Source organism: Podarcis filfolensis (assembly GCF_964270895.1).
Source record: "Podarcis filfolensis genome assembly, chromosome: 5".
In the NCBI taxonomy this organism is placed as follows: domain Eukaryota; kingdom Metazoa; phylum Chordata; class Lepidosauria; order Squamata; family Lacertidae; genus Podarcis; species Podarcis filfolensis.
The window spans coordinates 30636923-30655357 of record NC_139608.1 but is presented as its reverse complement, the minus strand read 5'-3'; the positions used below and the strand labels follow the sequence as shown (position 1 = coordinate 30655357).

General features: G+C 44.2%; 1 protein-coding gene across 2 annotated transcripts in view; it reads right to left on the bottom strand.

Moving 5' to 3' along the window:
* The window catches only part of EPHA4 (EPH receptor A4), a 157891-nt gene extending 139657 nt beyond the window's left edge, over positions 1 to 18234 (bottom strand). For both annotated transcript variants that reach the window (XM_083613745.1, XM_083613744.1), the window contains exons 1-3: positions 18080 to 18234; positions 14560 to 14627; positions 8236 to 8899 (exon numbers count right to left, since the gene is read on the bottom strand). In XM_083613745.1, coding sequence (XP_083469871.1) covers positions 8236 to 8899; positions 14560 to 14627; positions 18080 to 18173 — 826 coding nt within the window. In that variant the 5' untranslated portion in view covers positions 18174 to 18234. The remainder of the gene's footprint in view (positions 1 to 8235; positions 8900 to 14559; positions 14628 to 18079) is intronic.
* Positions 18235 to 18435: the final 201 nt, after the last annotated feature.

Sequence of the window (18435 nt, the reverse complement as noted above, 5' to 3'; positions counted from 1 at the left end):
AGGGCCCAACTGAAGCCAAGGATCATTAGGATACAATCAGAAAAAAGGAGTTTTGTCATTCCCAGAACTTGTGTGCAGCTCTCAGACATCATCACTATCCATTCTTATTTATATCAATGTGCTTAGGAATGCCACCTGTTCTGCATAATAATCCCGTATTTCAATATAAAATGCTACATGCAAGGCTGGGGAACCTTTGACCATCCAGATGTTGCTGGACTCCGACTCCCATCATCCCTGACCATTGGCAATGCTGATTGGGGCTGATGGGAACTTGGGAGTCGAAGGATATCTGGTGTGTGAATCAGGACCTATATGACTGCATCCAGTGACATTTTTAATTAGGAAGAGGTGCACAGACCATCTTGAAAACTTAGAAGAAGTGTTCAATTTTATAACTTTAGAACAACAGCAGGACATTCTTTAGATGGGAACTACTTTTCCTGAGAGATTAAACCAAGTCCGCTCACCCTCTCAGTGCAGCAGTGGTGCAGGGTGGTGGAGGCACTCCATAGGGCCCCCAATGAGGGGGCTCAAGGTCATAGTCTGACCTGGGTAGGCAGCAGGGGATAAGCCCACAGTACCTATCAGGAGCTGGATCCAAGCCTGCTCCCTAGATTGGCCATTGGGGGTGCAGGGAGGTTTCCCTCAGGTCTGCTCTGGGACCATTTAAACAGCCCATACCTGGACCCCCCCCACCTGGGTTTTCTTCTTGTTGGGCCACAAAAGATCAAGAAAGCTTAGAGGAAGTGCTCAATTTCGTAACTTTAGAACAACAACAGCAGCACACAAATTCTTTAGATGGAAACTACTTTTCCTGAGAGGTTAAACCAAAAGCCAGACAAAAGGTGCCTCTTGGTATTATTTAATCCTAATAGCCCTTCCAATTATACTGAGAAGCAAATGGTCTCACTTCCTTCAGTGTTGCTCAGGCCTGAATCGAAGCTTCTGCACGTTTCCTTGTTGTTTTAAACCTCTGCTTAATTACGCCACATGGCCTGACACTCTGCAGTTTACTGCTCTGTGAAATTAACTTTGAGTTAAACGCTAATTGCACATCAAAAAGCTTTGTGTGCATATTCACGGGGGGCAAAAAATATGCCCTTTTCCTGTTAGTTTTTAGAGAAAATAGATCTAGCATGGATTTTGGTTCTGATTTCATACCATTGATTTGCAAGAGACAAAATGAAAACAATCCATACTTGAGGGAGTTTCTTTTGTAAATGAAGTGTGTACATGCTTCAGATGCCATAGTTCAGATTGATAAACCTTTCAACCAAACTGTCCCAAGCATACCTGTGTTTTGGCACCATGTAATAAAGTTACAAGTTACATGTAGGCTGCCACAGGATAGCTGGTGTCATGTGGGTCAAGGGCTGTGGCGTTTGTGGCTTTGAGGTACATCGGCAAATGGTCATCTTAAGTGAATGCATTAAAGGAGGGGAGAGGTGTTAGGGAAACCTCTTGTGCTGCATTTTGCTAGGTGCAAGTTCTATTGAACTCTGAGAGATTCACTTCTGAGGGCCCATCTGCACTATAAATTTCAAAGCAGTATCATACCACTTCAAACAGTCAGGTCTTAGAATCCTAGAATCACAGTTGGAAGGGACTCTGAGAATCATCTAGTCCAACCCCCATCAATGCAGGAATATGCAGCCGTTCCATATGGGGAACGGCATAACTTAAGAGTTATCAGCACCATGCTCTAACCAACTGAGCCACACACACACCCCAGAATGCTGGGAAATGTAGTTTGTTAAGGGTGCTGACCATCTGAGACCCCTGTTCACCTACCAGAGCTATAATTCCCAGAGAAAAATAGCACCATTAAGAAACTATCATTCCTAGGGGGTGAATTTTTGGAGGGAGGGGGAGACATGACTGCTGAAAGTGTTATGATACTGTTTTCAATGTATAATGCAGGTGGGGCCCAGATAGATATGCCCAGAATATCGTATTTTTAAAAAGAAAATAACTGTATATGTAATGCATCACAAAGGGCTACATCTCTTTTACGATTTTCTTTTTATGTCAACAAGAGTAATTTCAGTTAAGTTGATCAAACTAATATTATTTTCATAAAGTTGCCATTTCAATTCTTTACCCATCAAGTTTGATTTGCCTTTTAGCAAGGCTTAACACAACACCACTTTACCCAAGTTGACTTGCACTCAGTGTCCCTTTATTCACAAAACCTTGGAAACACTGATGAAGTTCACAACTAAAGTGTAAATTCTCCATCTAACAGTTTTGTATTGCCTCAGTAGTCAGCATTTCCCATAAGGCCGAGAGGGCCTCAAGGCCTGTGTGGGTTTTTGTGTGGAAAGACTGGGCCACAAAGAGGAATGGTGGGCAAATATGCACTCCCTATCTCTTAAACAAAGAGCTTCGATCAAATGCATTTGCATGAAACCCAAGACTTTAGGATCTGCATAAATAGAAGGAGCTTCTTCTCTGGACTTTCCAAAGGAAGCGCTTATCTCCTTTGTGAAAGTGGGAAATGGGTGGGCTACTTTGCATGAGGATGTATACAAAATATGCAAATGAGGAATCTGCTGCATGCAAAAGGCAAACTGGCCAGACAGCTGACAATCCTCATTCACAGGGGAAACCTCATTCCTCTCCACTGGGAGCAATGGGAACGAAACCAACATGTTTGCTTCCCAGGGAGAGTGAAGCAGATCCTGAATATTCATAAAGTGACCATTTAGTCATGGAAGTGTTAATTATTTCCAGCTCAGGAAACTATGTGACCTCACCTGCTCCCACAAAGTATATCAAAAGAAGAAAGCAGAATCAGATGAAATGAGAGCAGAGTTTGATCCACAAGTTTAGGGCAATGTAGGGAGGAGTGAGAGAAAGAGTGATTCAAAAGACATAAGGGATGGCTGAAGTCTTCCTTTATCAAGTCCCCTCAAAGCACCAATAAAGATCTAAGATCAGTGGACCAAACACAGACAAACAGCCCATGGAAAAGCCAGGCTGTATTTCTATGGCCAATGCTACAACTTAGAAAGAACGTACAAGATTTCGTGCACTGTAACTGGAAAGACTATTCTGAATACTATTCAGAAACTTTAGCCCAGAGTTTGCTACGATTCACATTTAGAAAAAGAAGGGCTACAAAACATTTCCGTGGAGGAAAAACAACCACCCAACAGCAAACACCTGCCACAAATTTGTCTCCAAATAATTTTTATTTTAAAAAAACAACACTTCCCCCATTTTTAAAAAATAAGTTTGATCTTTTACACACACAGACACACATGTTCACACATACATACCCTCACAAAGATGCACTCCCTTATTTTCAAGCAACCAGTTTACAAGTCAAATGTTACGGATCGTTTTGCTATCCTGGATACATCCAAAGGCTGTTACGCAAAGTTACTCATGAGCATGTTGATTTCAATAAGAGGAAGAAGCAGAACTGCAGTTTAGAATTGCTTTTATGTATATGCTATTTGTCTACAGAACAGGCATCAACATTTTAAAGATATGTTCTATAGGGAAAAGAAAAGGGTGAATTCCTGTTTAGGAACAACAGGCAAACTTTACTCCCCTAGTGCAACAAAAAGTTCTTATATGAGTATTTATTTTATGGCATCTAAATTATTCCTGCTTAAGGATCCTGTTATCAAAGGCAGAAGGGAAAGAAGGGAAATACCAAACATGGCAAAAAGAAGATGATTTCAAAAACGTATCTTAAACCTTGTGGGATGTTCTGCCAATTGGCTTTGTAAGTTTCCTAAAAGAGAATATACATACAACAAAATGCTGAAATCTTGGGGTGTTTATGCAAAATGTAATTAAAATATCTGGATTTTATGGTGCAGTGACCTTAAATGGGATACATAAAATTTAACTTACAGGTTTCACTGCATCAGAACAATTACAGAGAGCTGCAATTCTATTACTTGCTTGATTTAGCATCTTTTCTGCTTTTTCCATATATTACATCTACTTGCTTTGATAAGGAAATTACATAACAAAAATCAAAACCACATTGAGCTAATGTGTAACAAAACAATTTTAATCACCAATGGCATCTTTTAGCAAAAGAGCATCAGCCAGCAGCTACATTTTTCCCCCTTAAAGCAGTAATTACCCTAGCTTTTGAGATATGCCTCGAATATAAGGTAATTTCATGTTTCATTAATAATATTTCCCATGCAGTTCTTATTCTCTTTTTGAAACACAACACTGGTTGCTAAATAAGCTTGAGGAAATCAACTGTACATTTCCTTTACTTATATTTAAAATTACAGGTGCAACTTTCAACACACACGAGCAATATTCTCACAACGATAGACTGCTAATTTTAAAGACAGACGTAGTGGAGAACTCATAAAAAATAGATTATTGGGTTTTGTTTTGTTTGTGGATCTTGGAATCCTGCTTCTCCCCTGATTCCCTGCTCTCTTTTTTTGACTACCGCCAAGTCCCCACAGAATAACTTCCCTTCGCTGAAACCACTCAGCAAAGCCACTTCCGGCTTGCCCAGGAGGTGGGGTTGCGGGCTTCACGCCCACCCCACGGGAGCGGGGGCTGGTTGCAGCCCCCGCGAGAGCAGGGGAATCCCGGCCGGGTCTGCCCCCCCAGCCAGCCAATCAGCTGGCTGGGGGGGCGTGGCCTGCCCTATTTAGGGCCGGCGCGGAGGGGGCTCGCCCTCTTTTCGCCGGCTAGCCCTCACGTTTTCCCACCCTCCCTCACTTTAGGTAGGCTTTAGGTAGGTCTTTGACTTTGCTATGGACTTCGGTCTGTCGCCGCAAGGGGCATGGTAGGAATTTTTCCCAATTGGCAATTTCTAGCCTTTTGGTTTTTCGCCTACCTCGTAGCAACTCGTCACAACTTTTCGGCATTGGCGGTAGGCATTGGTAAGAAGGGGTTAAGAGGATGTGGGCGGGGGGAAGAACGCCATCACCTCCCCCCAGTGAGCGAAGGGTGGTCCGTTAAAGGACTCCGGGGGGCGTGGCCCTGTCCGAAGCCTATGGAGGTGTGGGCCAAAGGCACGCCCCAGAGCGGTGACCCGGGGGAGCTCCTAGTCCACGTGCCTCGGCAGGAGACTCCCCCGATATAGTGTTAACCCTTCCCCGTGTCTCCAGCAAATGGGCTGGAGCCGGAGTGTCGCTAGGACCAATGCCTAAGCCAATGCCTCTCATTCCTGAATTCAATAAAGTTGTGGCCTAATTCGCCCAATTAACCTTAAATTATGGTGTCTCGTGTCTTTATTTATCCTGGTGGGGGGCGGGAACTCGCCACGGAAATTCAAGCTTCCGTTAACCCCAATAACACGTTCTTCTTACTTAGGAGAGACAACTGAATAGGGATGGGGGGAGAGAACAAGGTTTCCATTTCAGAAAATGTTATTCAAGATCCAGACACTAAATGAACTCGCAGCTGCTTTGGGGTGCTACCCAGGCATCACCTGGTAGACTCGACATGTCTTCTTTTATTTTTCTCGTTCTTTCTTTCTTTTTAAAAAAACTCAATTAACATACACTGCTAGATGAAAGAAAGCCAGTAGGAAATACCTTTTGGTCCCCAAAATTCTGAAGACTCCAGCAGATGAGCAATGTTAGATCTCAAAACAACAGAGGCACCCTCTGCCTCCACAGACACACACACACACCCATCAGCCAGCCTGCCCAGTTTTGCCCACCAAGCCTTTGTCGAGCTTTTAAGATCTTAATCAATCTTAACTCTGACCTCAGGATCACGGGAGGAAGATGGATGAGGAAGTGAATGACCTGTGACCTACTCCTACATTTGTCCTGCCACAGCCGTGCTGTTGGAAAATCGGTCTGGAACCTGTTCACAGCCCTCCAAGCTTACTCTTTTATAAGCTTTTGTGGCCTTGAGATGGTTTTCTTTCTTCTCTTTAGCTGGCTGCCCTGTTCTATAGCAATGCTTTTGGCTCTCTAGATGGTGTTTATTTTCACACACAAATATTAAAGGGCAAGAATAGTGATTACCAAACACCAAATAACCAAACTCAGCCTCTGCAAGAGCATCCAAATCCAAAGTCATCTGATTCACCTGTACACTAATAGTTTGGATTCCAAGTAAACATGGCCATTAACAAGTGATTCATAGCAAAGCCTGTGGGCTTAGGGAACAGTGAGAAAAACATTTGTCTTGGAACTGGAAGAAATGGTTTTGGTTTTTTTGCAAGGAAAATACAATCAACAACTGATGAAATGGCTAACAATTTAAGACTGCTTGCTGGATTGTATTTTCTTCCAATGGAACGTTTAATGGGAGGGTTTTAAAACACAGGAGATGCAAAAGACAAAAGGTTTCTTTCTTCCTTTTATACATGATCTCATCAGGATTGGTCATTAACTTAAGGTGTGAATAATCAGTTTCCGTAAGTCCAGTAGAGCCGAACAGAGAGTTACCAAGAATTTTCTGTGTCAATGTCACTTTCAACCACCTACTGTTTTTTTAAAAAAATGTGGGGGCCTCCTGAAGTTCCTGCCCCAAAAGATCACAAGTGATTTCTCCCACACAACACTCTGGCTGTCATGTGATTAGATAATAATGTGTGGGTCATTGACTAAGGAGTGTTTTAATTTGGCATCAATCAGGGTTAGCCAATACTGCCCCTAACACCCACTTTAGCAGAATGCAGAGTAATCTCTTTGCAAAGCACAACTTTCTAATTTGGTCCACCTGCTCTCCCACCAGCTAAACCATGCAAAAATAAAATGAAAAAAGTATTGCTTACAAACTAGGAAAAACAGCAATAATTTTTAAGAAATCTCTTTCGATGCTAACACATCTCCCTCCCTTCCCCCCAAAATCTACTCAGCATGACATCTGCATGTTGGTAACGAATTTGTTTGTTCTTGACATGCAAAGGTTTCCAACTTCCTGCCCACTCCAAGAGACAGAATAATTTACTCAAGACATGTGCCTTGTCATCATGCAATTCATTTTTCAATTCTCACTCCAACCTTTCATAATTGTATTGCTGATAAGATATGCTCATCTCTCCCACCCCCTACCCCTGCTTTCCCCCCACTGACATGAACATATCTGATGGAAGTATGATAGCAAAGGAAAATGTTTGTGCTCAGAGCTGCGTTCCTGCCAACTCTTAATTTCAATGCATAATAATGAACTTCACATTGCCCATAAATGATTATATAAAACCATCTCGGTATGAAATGCTTTGCAGGAAGAAGATGCCATTTTACACCTATTTTACAGAAATCAGTGTTATGTTTTGCTTTTTCCCATACCACATATATTGCACACACACATTTTTTAAAAAAAAAAATCATTACCCTTAACAAAATGCAATTAAAATGAATCAGCCTCGGCATCGCTGGGCCTCATCCATTTAGCAACATATACAAAGAGGCATTCATTTGGCAAAAAGAGCCATTAGAGACTGATCCTGAACATGCGACTAAGGGGGCAATCAAGTCCATAATCAGTAATAACCTATTTATAAAATCAGGATAATGTATAACTAAAAATCACAGGCGCCCACAAAGGCGATTTAAATCTCCCCTCCCTTTTCTTTTCTTTAAGATAAGCTGCCTTTTATAAGAACCTTAATCCTTAATTCTGCAGGGAAGGGGGAAAGGAGGGGGGGCAAATAGATGACTTCTTGCATTTCTTAGAGTCTCCTAGCATGCTCCTTTGTAAAGGAAACAATGGAGACTTTCTGAGAAATAAAAATATTTCACAAAAGCAGCCATGTCACGTATTCAAGGATTATTTCGTGAAAAGTTATCAAATGAGACACTAAAGAGTCATTCCTTAGGGCCCCTGAGAAACAAAAAGAAGCTTCTGTCTTCTGCCATGAAGGAGGAGACAGCTTGTTGCTGCTGTGCCTTTTCTTTTAGCCGGAATAGCAATCTCACCTTTTAAAAAAAGAAAGGAAGAGAAATTGATTCTGCCCCTTTAAACAGCACTGGCTCAGATAACATGGCTTCCATCCTCATTCAAATGTGAATGGGGAGATGCAAGCCAGTTCTAATCTACCCTCTGATAGCAAATGTGCCGTGCCTTCTGCCGATTATGGTGGTGCCATTTGTTCTGTCAGTATTATGCACCCCTTAGCCCTGCCACCTGGAACTACTGGACTTCCTCATTAGACCCCTTCATCCCATTGCATCTCACAGGGACTGCTAATTACAGGCAGCCTTCCACCGATTCTCATCTCTGATTCAATTATGAACACCAGCCCCTAATGAACTGCACAATGCAGGGGGGCCCTACCTTGGCATTCTCCATTGTGCTCTTCATAACCAGCATTGCACAGGCAGTTGCCAATGGGTACCAGCCATTCACCATCTGCCCCGCAGTACATCTTTGGCACATCCTTCTCTTCGGAATTGTTCACACAAGAGCCGCGAACTTCCACCAGAGAGGACGTGTCTGCCCCGGTGATCGTGTCCGGAAACTGGGCCAGGTTACGGACTGTCAGCGGGCACTTCTTGTAGAAAACGCGGACAGACACTAAGGCAATGCAAGCGCCGACATCCTGGAAAGCCAGATAAAATCCCTTCTTACTCAGGGGCCCCACATCGCGGATCTCTGTGTTGAGCTTCATGATCCTGTCTCCAATGTCCACCTGAGTGAAGCTCTCGTCGGCCGCGATGGTGTCAATCTTAGCAAACTGGCTCTCGCGGATAAAGCGCTCCTTATCGTTGCTCGACTCGTAGTAGTAGAGGTTAAAAGTCTCTTTGCAAGTCCCCATGACACCTGGCAAGCTGTTGCAGTCTCTGAGTGTGAACTTGATTTCAATATAAACCCTCTGAGCCCCTTCGCGGGGAATCCAATCAGTTCGTAACCAGTTGTTCTGACTGGACTCCATCACGTTGCAGACTTGATAAGTGCGGATCGGAGTGTTTTTCTCATCCATAATACTCACTTCCTCCCACTGTGAAGAACCAAAAGGGACAAACGTGAGACGGGAAGAGTGTGAAAAGCATAATCAAACCTTGCTACCGCCAGATAAATTAATTCCTCTCTCCCCCAATTGGCTTCCTTTATTTCTCTTTGTACCGGAAGCCATTAAAAAAATCAGAACATACAGGGTGCTTCAAACACATGAGCAAAAATAAAGCCATATACTAAAAAGGAAATCAGGTTTTAATAGCAGCCTAATTGAAGACCTCAGGAAAGTGATAATTTCCAAAGAAAAACGGATATATGCTAGCTTGTAATCAACCTTAATATGCCATGATCTGAATAGACCTTCGTAGCTGGGAGTCTTATAAAACCCAAACACTGTGCAACCTTAACAGGTATTCTACCCTGCATATAAAGGTTGATTTATTTTTTAAAAGCAAGATACAAAGATATAAGTTGGCAACCCTATATATATTTACCTGGGAACAAGCCCAAATATGTCTTACTTCTGAGGAATTAAGAATGGGATTGCACTATAAGAAACCTGCCCAGGGTTGCATGCAACATGAGTGGCAGAACAGGAAACGAGAACGAGATCGGCTCAGTATCTATGCAGGATATTGCAATACTATCTGGTGACTATGATAAAATAACAGCACATATATGGAAAGGAAAGAAAGGCTGCAGCTCTGTGGCAAAACACCTCTGCATTCAAGTCACCAGGTTAAATTTCTGGCATCTCTAGGTAGGGCTAGGAAAAGATCCCTCCCTAAATCCCTGAAGAGCCACTGCAAGTCAGTGTAGACAACACAGAACTCAATGTACCAATAGTCTAACTTGGTACAAAGCAGTTTCCCCTGTTCCTCCTCTCTCAGTCATCCTTACAGCAACCCCTGAAATATAGAGCAGAATCATTATGTTACAGATGTAGAAGGGAGAGACCCTGGCTGTGGCTGAGAGAATAGCAGCTTGCCTAAGCCACCTAGTGATCTTATGGCAGAGGAGAATCCACAATTCCATTAACTAGCACTCCCAGCTATTACACTACAACCGCTTACTGATCCTCTCTCACTTTCCAGAACGACTCGTAATGCCCAGCCCCAGCCCTATTCAACCGCCTTCAGCCATCAGCAAATACCTATTACGTCCATTGCACAGACTAACTCAACCTTCACATGCTTGGTCCCCTGCAGTAATTTTGGACTACAACCCCCATCAGGCCCAGTCAGCATAGCCATGCTGGTGAGGCTGATGGAAGTTGCAATCCAAACCATCTGCAGGACACCAGATTGGCAAAAGCTGAGCTATCTGAAGTTCTCAGTCCATAAAATATAATATATTTGTGTGTGTATATCATTTGCCTCTCTGTATTTATATTCTGAGGTAAACGTAAAACAGTAAAGGACCCCTGGGTAAGTCCAGTCAAAGGCAACTATGAGGTGCGGCGCTCATCCCTTCAGGCCAAGGGAGCTGGTATTTGTCCACAGAAAGCTTTCCTGGTCATGTGGCCAGCATGACTAAACCACTTCTGGTGCAACGGGACACCATGATGAGTGTCAGAGCGCATGGAAATGCTATTAACCTTCCTGCCACAGCGGTACCTATTTATCTACTTGCACTGGTGTGCTTTTGAACTGCTAGGTTGGCAGGAGCTGGGACAGAGCAACGGGCGCTCACTCTGTCACACAGATTCCAACCACTGACCTTCCAATTAGCAAGCCCAAGAGGCTCAGTGGTTTAGACCACCGCACCACTCGCTTCTCTATCTCTATAGTCACCACCTTGGAACGATTGCAATGAAATGAAAGCATACCTATATTTTTTCTGGCTTGCACCCGCTGGTTCCGTTTCAACCATTCTGGCTTAAGACACCTCAGGACAACATAATTTTACATTCTTAAACTCTAATAGCAACAATGGAACAACAGACCATGCCTCATAAACCTGCATTGCCTAACTGAAGGGTGAGCTTTCTTCTTAAATTCTGGACTGGTTTTTTAAAAAAATTAGAATGCCAAACATGATAATAACCACCCCACAGAAAAATGAAACTTTGATTGAGAATGAATTAGATTCTGTATTATCAAGCCGCATTCCGGCAGGAGTGTGATGAACATATCATAAAAGAAAAGGAGAGTGGAAGTGGTCAATAAGAGCTTTGAACATTGTTAAATGAGATTATGTTAATCACATGATACAGAAAAGAAAGCTACTGCTGAGGCCTTTTCTGTCTCTTCTTTTTGAGAAAGGAGCACCGTTCTGCTGAATTAAGGTTCAAAGGGTGGGAAGGACCTTTTTTTCATTTATGCAAAATAATAGCTAAATTCTAAGGTTCCAGCTTATACAATGGAGCATGTGGGGAGCGGAGGGGGGGGAATGGAACAGTTAGAATCCAACTTCCTGGCAATCAAGTATTAAACATGCTCTGCTAAATGGACACTGTAGGACCCAGCCTACAACTCTAATGCATCCTACACATTTCCATTGACGTTTGTAACCATTCCGGTCCTGTTTAGGTTAAAAAGAATCTAGTTTGATAGCTGGGTCAGCTTATAGATCTCTGGCCGTCACCAGAGTCAAAAGGATCGTATCAGACTTACTGCCTAGAGAAGATGGTTGCAAATCCACACACACACACACACACACACACACCCCTTAAAAAAAGGAAAGAGGGGAATAAATCAATAACCAGGGGGAAACTGGAAAGCCATTTATCAGTGTAAAATGCTAACATGATGTAAGCAGCAGAGTTCTCTAATTTACAACTGCCATGATGAGCATTGTGTTACAGTCCTGCCCTTTATGATCCACCACTTTCCATGTTATCAGCCTATAGTCTGTGCAGGGGCGAGGGAAGGAAGAGGAGAGGGAAATAAGAATTGTCCATGGGATTTCCTTTTTGCCTCTTTGCACAAAAGAAGTTTGGCTCCAAAGCCTATTGAAGTCTATGAAAGGAACATGGCTGCATTCAGTAGCTCCTTGCTGCAAAAACCCTTCTGACTTTCTCCCTTTTGGTTTTTGTTTGACAAGAGGTGTTTGTTTATTTATAGACATTTGCCTCAATATATCTGAGGCAAATGGCCCAATACTATAAATGTCCCCCCCCCAACATTTCCAACTGTTATAAATATGAAACGTTAAATGCGTTATCAAAAACAAACACTTCCTCTCTTTTTTTCATTTCAGCTTTCTAAACCAACTCTTCCCATGGTTTAATAATCCCACAGTAAAAGCATTCCAGACCCAGGATTTCCTTTCAACTGTGAATTTTAAAGGTAAATCGTTAATTAAATTTATAATGTAACACATTCATTCCTCTAGGGCTACTATAGATTTAGTAATAGCGCTATTCACTGGTAAAGTGGCCTATTTTTATCTCCAACGTCTCATATTAACACATAAAATACTTCACACTTCAGGAATGACCTGTTCTGGATCCATAAAAAGAGGGTGGAGCCAAGGGCTTTGCAACGTACAGTGAGCTTATACACAGTATAAAATGAAGGCCGTGCTGATCTGTGAAGGCTCTATACCTTTAGGTGTTCTCGAAGGCGGAGGGAGAGAGAAGTGTTACTTTTCCCAGCGCTTTGAAACAAATCTGCAGCATATGCAGCTATACGAAAGCACTTTCAAGGCACTCCTGCAGACAGACTTGAAGACAAGACTAAGCCCTCTTGATTTTTCCCCACTGCCAACGTGAAAAAGCAGCACACAGAGGCATGGATTTATTGAAACTAGTCCTCTTTACCTTTCTCCTCAGACTTCGTATGTTACGAACATAAGTCACAGATACATACAAACACAAACACCTTGAAAATTAATATAAGGACATCCTCTGCCAATCAGTCACAATTACTGACTTCTTCAAAATGGCGATATTTGAATCTTCAGAAGGGATGCCCCATGGGTGCACAGAAAGAAAGACTAATTCGTTGACCTTTCCAGGGTATAGGATTAACTGAGATGCCTGACTCTCACCGAGATAAAGCTGTACCTTTCCCCACTGTCAAAGATGAGGGCAATTGCCGGCAATCAACAGTGAATGTGTGCTGTCTGCACCGCCAGAGGCCTGTCAATCATTCCCCTTTTCTAGGGCTGGGGGAGGCAGGCAGGGAATGGTTCCAGGGACAGCACAGTGTGCACAGGCAGAGCAAAACCTGACTGCAGTCAAGTTCGGGCAGAGCAACAATGGGAGCAGGACAATACTCCATTTTCCCATGATAGGGCTAATTCAGACCTTATGCATAATGCATCGCTACATAAACAGCCTCGCATTCCTTCCATTTGTCACCATCCTCCCCGCCCACCACCTTTCTTCTTCTTTTTAATTACAGGACTGACGGACGTCCAACTACAGTATATTTCATTAGCCCATTGAAGGAATTTGCCTTCCTGTTTATTATATAACTGGCAATCTTTCCAAACTTTAGTGCTTTTTTTAATTATTTGGACTTAGTTAGGCATCAATTGTTTGCCTCTAAGCGCAGCAAGAAGAGGTTTCCATTTAATTTTAAAGGGATTTGAGCATATTTGAATGGAAATACCATGTGCATTGTTTCTCTCCCCGCCCCCACTCCCTGAAATTGCTCTTAATATTCACCCTGCATATGTGGCAGTGAAAATAAGGTGGCGGTTTCTATCTGCATCTCTCCCCACCCCCGGTAATTAATAAAAATTCCTGATCCCATGGCATGCTGGGGACACAGTACCTATGGTAAGAATCAGGGTCTACTCAGCAATTCTTCAGCAGACTAACTGACTGCATGGTATTTGTCTACAAATCCTTTGCTAAATTAAGAGTGAACGTCTGCACAGAGTCCTGGCTAAGCAGAGATTCCGTTCTCTCCCAGAGTCCAGATCTGCAAATGTGTTAAACATTCACCATTCGGCAATGGATTAAGAAGAAGCTTTTGCTCTGCTTTGCTTTATACACTGCACTGCTGTCCCCCCAAAAGCAGAGGTTTTGATTTTGATTTTGATTTTTTTTAACGAAGGAAAGAAACCTCATGGACTAGAATATCTAATCTATTAAGGTAGCATTACACCTTTGGAATTGTCCTAAGCTGACACAAATCCTGCCATCTGGGAACTGGATAGTGGTCACCCTAAATCAGGGCTTGGGAACAATGGAGCCCTCCAGAAGGTGTTGGACAACAAAATCCATTTGCCATCATCCATGCTGGCTGAGCCTGATGGGATTTAGAGCCCAGCAACATCCGGACGGCCACAGGTTCGCCATCCCTGCTCTCAATGTAACTCTACTTCTTTGGAAGAAGCACATGTAGACATTTATTGTATCTAAGGCCACAATCCTATGCAAACTTACCTTGGAGTAAGCCTGACTGACCCCTCAGATACTTGCACCCGAGTGAGCCTGCATAGATGCCTTGCAAGGAAATAAACCTTACAGGGTTTACTTTGGGAGAAATATTCTTAGGGTTGGGTTGTAAATATGTGTTCTTTGATCAGATTCTGAAAGTCTATTTCCACTCTCTACGGTTTCCTTCTTGACAGAGCTATGCATTGGGAGTATAAGGTTTCTCCAACAAAGTGTAATTCACATCACAGGCTACGTAAGAAATGTGACCTTCTCCCCACAATCAACAACAATCGAGCCATTAGGATTCACCAGAAACGTACTAATCATTCCATTTTACCTAGATGATCAGATAGGGATGCAGAACTTACCCCTCCTTCCAACGGGCTTGCTATCCACCCAAGTTCACCCTGAACAGATCTGGAATCCAATAAGGTAACTGCAAAAAGGGGGAAACAAACATAAATGACAAGTTACACTTACTGAAACTCAGGCGAAGTTTTCAGAAAAAAATTACCTGACTATTTCCAAATGTGAAGAGAAAGATCCTCACTCAGACAAGATTTATATCAACACTTTGTGTTTTAACCAGTCACACCAGTGGTCATGGACTACTTTCAATCAGAGATCAATATTTATTTAAACTTTGTGGCCATGATCCAGTAAAAAAGTTACATTAATCAGAAATGAGCCCCTTAGTCAGATCCCTGCCCAAATGCTTCATAATCATCTTTACTCACATACTCGGGAGTAAGCACCACTGTGTTTAGACTTACTGCTAGATCTCATGGAGGAAGTTAATGAGGCTTCAGTTATGTGTGGTTAATTTATTAATTAACTGCAACTAACTCTTTTATGGATCACTGAATTTCCACAGTGGTGAATGTGATACACACATCACGGTAACCTTTACAACACTCCTACAGGGCAAGACAGATCTAGTATTCCCATTCTGCACCTACTGCCATAGTGCCTTCCTAGTGCAAAGGTCTCCCATGTGGTATGGCCATGACTATTGGCCATACTGGCTGGGGCTGAAGGAAGTGGGAATCCAACAACTTCTGGAGGGAACCCCATTGACCCTATCCTAGAGTCACCTCTTGACTGATAGCTCAGTTGACAGACTCTTAATCTCTGGGTCCTGGGTTCGAGCCCCACACTGAGCAAAAACATTCCTGCATTGCAGAAGGTTGGAACAGATGGCCCTTGGGTTCCTTTACAATTCTATGACTTGAGAACCTCCATGCTCACAGCTCATTCTCTGAGCTACACCCCACAACTGTACAAAAGGTGTTGCAAGGCCAACGGCCTGGCGGGTAAACACTTAAAGAAATCAAGTAAAAATTAAAAAATCTTACTACTGATAAGCAATGCTTCTATTTAGCCCTCTCATTTATATGCAGCACTGAATCAGAAGCCCCACTGTGTTCCATGGGGTTTATTCCCATGTAGATGTGCCACTGGTTTTAGCCATGCAGAACAGCCTTGTGAAGAAAGTATCACTGTCGTCTTCAGGGGACTTTATTGCTCACAAAGAGCTACGGATTTACAAAGCTGAGGAAGAGTGAAAGGACAGGCTTATATATACCTGTGGTGGAAAATGGGGTACGTAACATGTAGACACTCCAATAATAAGTATCATGAAAGTAATTTCATTTGTCTTGTAATAAATGTCCTTGTTTACACCCTCCATCACTTCTGTTTCATGAATTGCACATCTCTTAGGGGTATGTCGGTGAATTTCTGAAGCAGGTGGAGCACACAGCTTGACATATAGTGTAATCCAAATTGGTGTATCACTGCCACCGTAAACACTGAACCCAATATGTTTTGTTACCACCTTCTGGGTGTTTAATGACACTTGCAAGAAAAAAACAGGTGTATTTTCCTTTTAATCCACCGTCCAGGGTAATAGTTCTAGGAGTAAGAGATTGGATGCATTGAGTGAGGAGGGAGTATTAATTCTGTAGGAAACAAACAAAAAAAAAAGTGGGGGGGGGGAGAACCTAAGTGTGTACTAAGGCCCACCACTGCATTCTTTGTACCTCCTAAGCCTCTTGTTAAAGATGGAGTAAGAGGTGGGGACATGAAAAATGGCTCCCCTGGTACAGATTTAACTTAAAGACACTGAGACATTCAATGAAATCTCAGCCCCTCAGTTCCTCCCCCCCCCCCAGCCTTTCCCATAGTGAGGCTACAAAAACCACAAGTTCTAAATAAATCATAAATAAGGGTTTCAAACTACAACAAACAAATGCAACATCCTTTCTGACTGGAATGGTTATATTTTATTTAGTTTGTTGTTGTTTTTAAGCCAATGATGATCATTTGCAATTTCTGCACACATTGCCTCTTCTCCCTTTGGAAGATCAAGAAGAACCAACCAAAAACTATTTTAAGAGAGACCGAGAAAGAGACAGACAAAGCCTTCTCAGATTGGTCCAGCGCTCCTGCACCAGAGAAGACAAGGTTTTTCCATCCATTGGAATGAACGGAAAACAACACCAGGAAAAGAGGAAAGTGGGGAGACAGTGTGGCTGAGTTGCTGATGGCAAAGAAAATGAAGAAAAACAAGGGAGAAGGGGGGGCAGAGCATTGCATTTTTAAAAAATGCAAGTGTAGGGATATCTCAGGCACAGGCAAATCCATCTGCAAAATGCTTTGCCTCTTGGTTTCAAGTTTAAACTGCACATTGCCTGCATCTGTGTTCTTCTGTACCAGGTGATTTCCAAGCCTCTGACATTATACCATGGCCAGGTTTGCCCTAGGAGTTGCAGGAGCCAAATCGCGAGCAGATGGACACACACGGGCATCACTCTCTCACACACACTCACAAACAGGGAGCAGCGCAGACAAACACACCCCTTCTTGTCGAGCTGGTTTAGGAACGTGCAGGCCACCTGGATGCATGCAAAGCCAGACAGGTACTCCAGGAAACTCTGTGTGTGTGTGTGTGTGTGTGTGTGTGTGTGTGTAAGCGCGCGCGTGTCCCGGGTTACGTAACATCAGTCTTATGAACACCAAGATCTTTAGGCTTCCTTCCTCATCATCTTTCCAAGACGAAGACTATTAACAACAACAATGCCCAGTTCGTACACCCTCCGCGGAATGCAGCAAGCCAGGAGGTGCAAGAGGGCGCGCGGACAGAGCAGGGAGCGAGGGTTGCTTTGAACTTTAGGGCTCTAACCTAGATTTTACAGGGGTGCAAAAAGGGAAGAATCTGGCCCCGTCCGCAAAATAAAAAGGGCCTTTTTTCCTGGCGTGGTGGCTGGTCCCGCGGCGTGACTTGCGAGCAGGTCGGCTCCAGGCATCTCGGAAAATCCAGGTCAAGCTCCCACGCGCTTTTGCGCCGCGCGCGCCGGGACGTCGCGTCTGCGGCAAACGCAGCTCCCCAGCAAGGCGAGGATCCGAGGCGGTCCCAGTCCACCCCGCCGCCGCCGCCGCTCTAAACTTCCACCTCTCCCCGTCCAGGGGGCGACGCGATGGTGCCGGCGGACGTGGGGAGTCTGGCTGCGGGGCGAAGCTCCGACAAAAGGAAGCAGGACGGGTGGGTAGGTGGGTGGAGAAGCACCCTGGCGACGCTTCCCCTTCGGCTGTCCAGCCTCGCTTGGCACGGAGGGAGGGAGCCCAGCCGGGAGATCGTCCTTCGGTCCGTCCGGAAGGCAGGCGCCTGGGTCGAACTTTCTCCTGGCCGCACAAGTTGCCCACAAGCGCGTCCTGCAAAGCGCGCGCGCTGCCGGCCGCTCACGGTCCCTACCGCTGGAAGACGGTGCTGGGGGGAAGCACCCCAAACCCCGGAGATAAAGAGGAGATGGATGGAGCCTCGGATCGGCCCGGGGTACCAACCACCACCAACCCCCGTCGCTTTTTAAATTTTATTTTCCCACTCACCTTCGTTGGCTGGATATACCCGAGAGCCGGTAACCCCCTCGCAAATCCCAAAGAGAAGCGGCAAGACGGTGAAGAAATATACAATCCCAGCCATGGTTTTTTGGTGCCAGCGCTGCTCCGGTCTCCTCTATCCCAGTGGAATAAATGCTTAAATTGGGAGTGCAGCAGGCTGTAGACATTGCCAAGGGGGCGGGGGAGGGACCGTGACGTACAGCCGTCCATCAAGCCCGCCCGCCTGTCGGAGGCGCTGCTCGGGAAGAAAGCCCCGCCCCGTCCCCCTCGCCGCCCCGCCCCGTCCCAAGCCGCGCCTCCTTCCCGCCCGTCGCCTCCTTGTCCAACAGGGCGAAAGTGTCTGA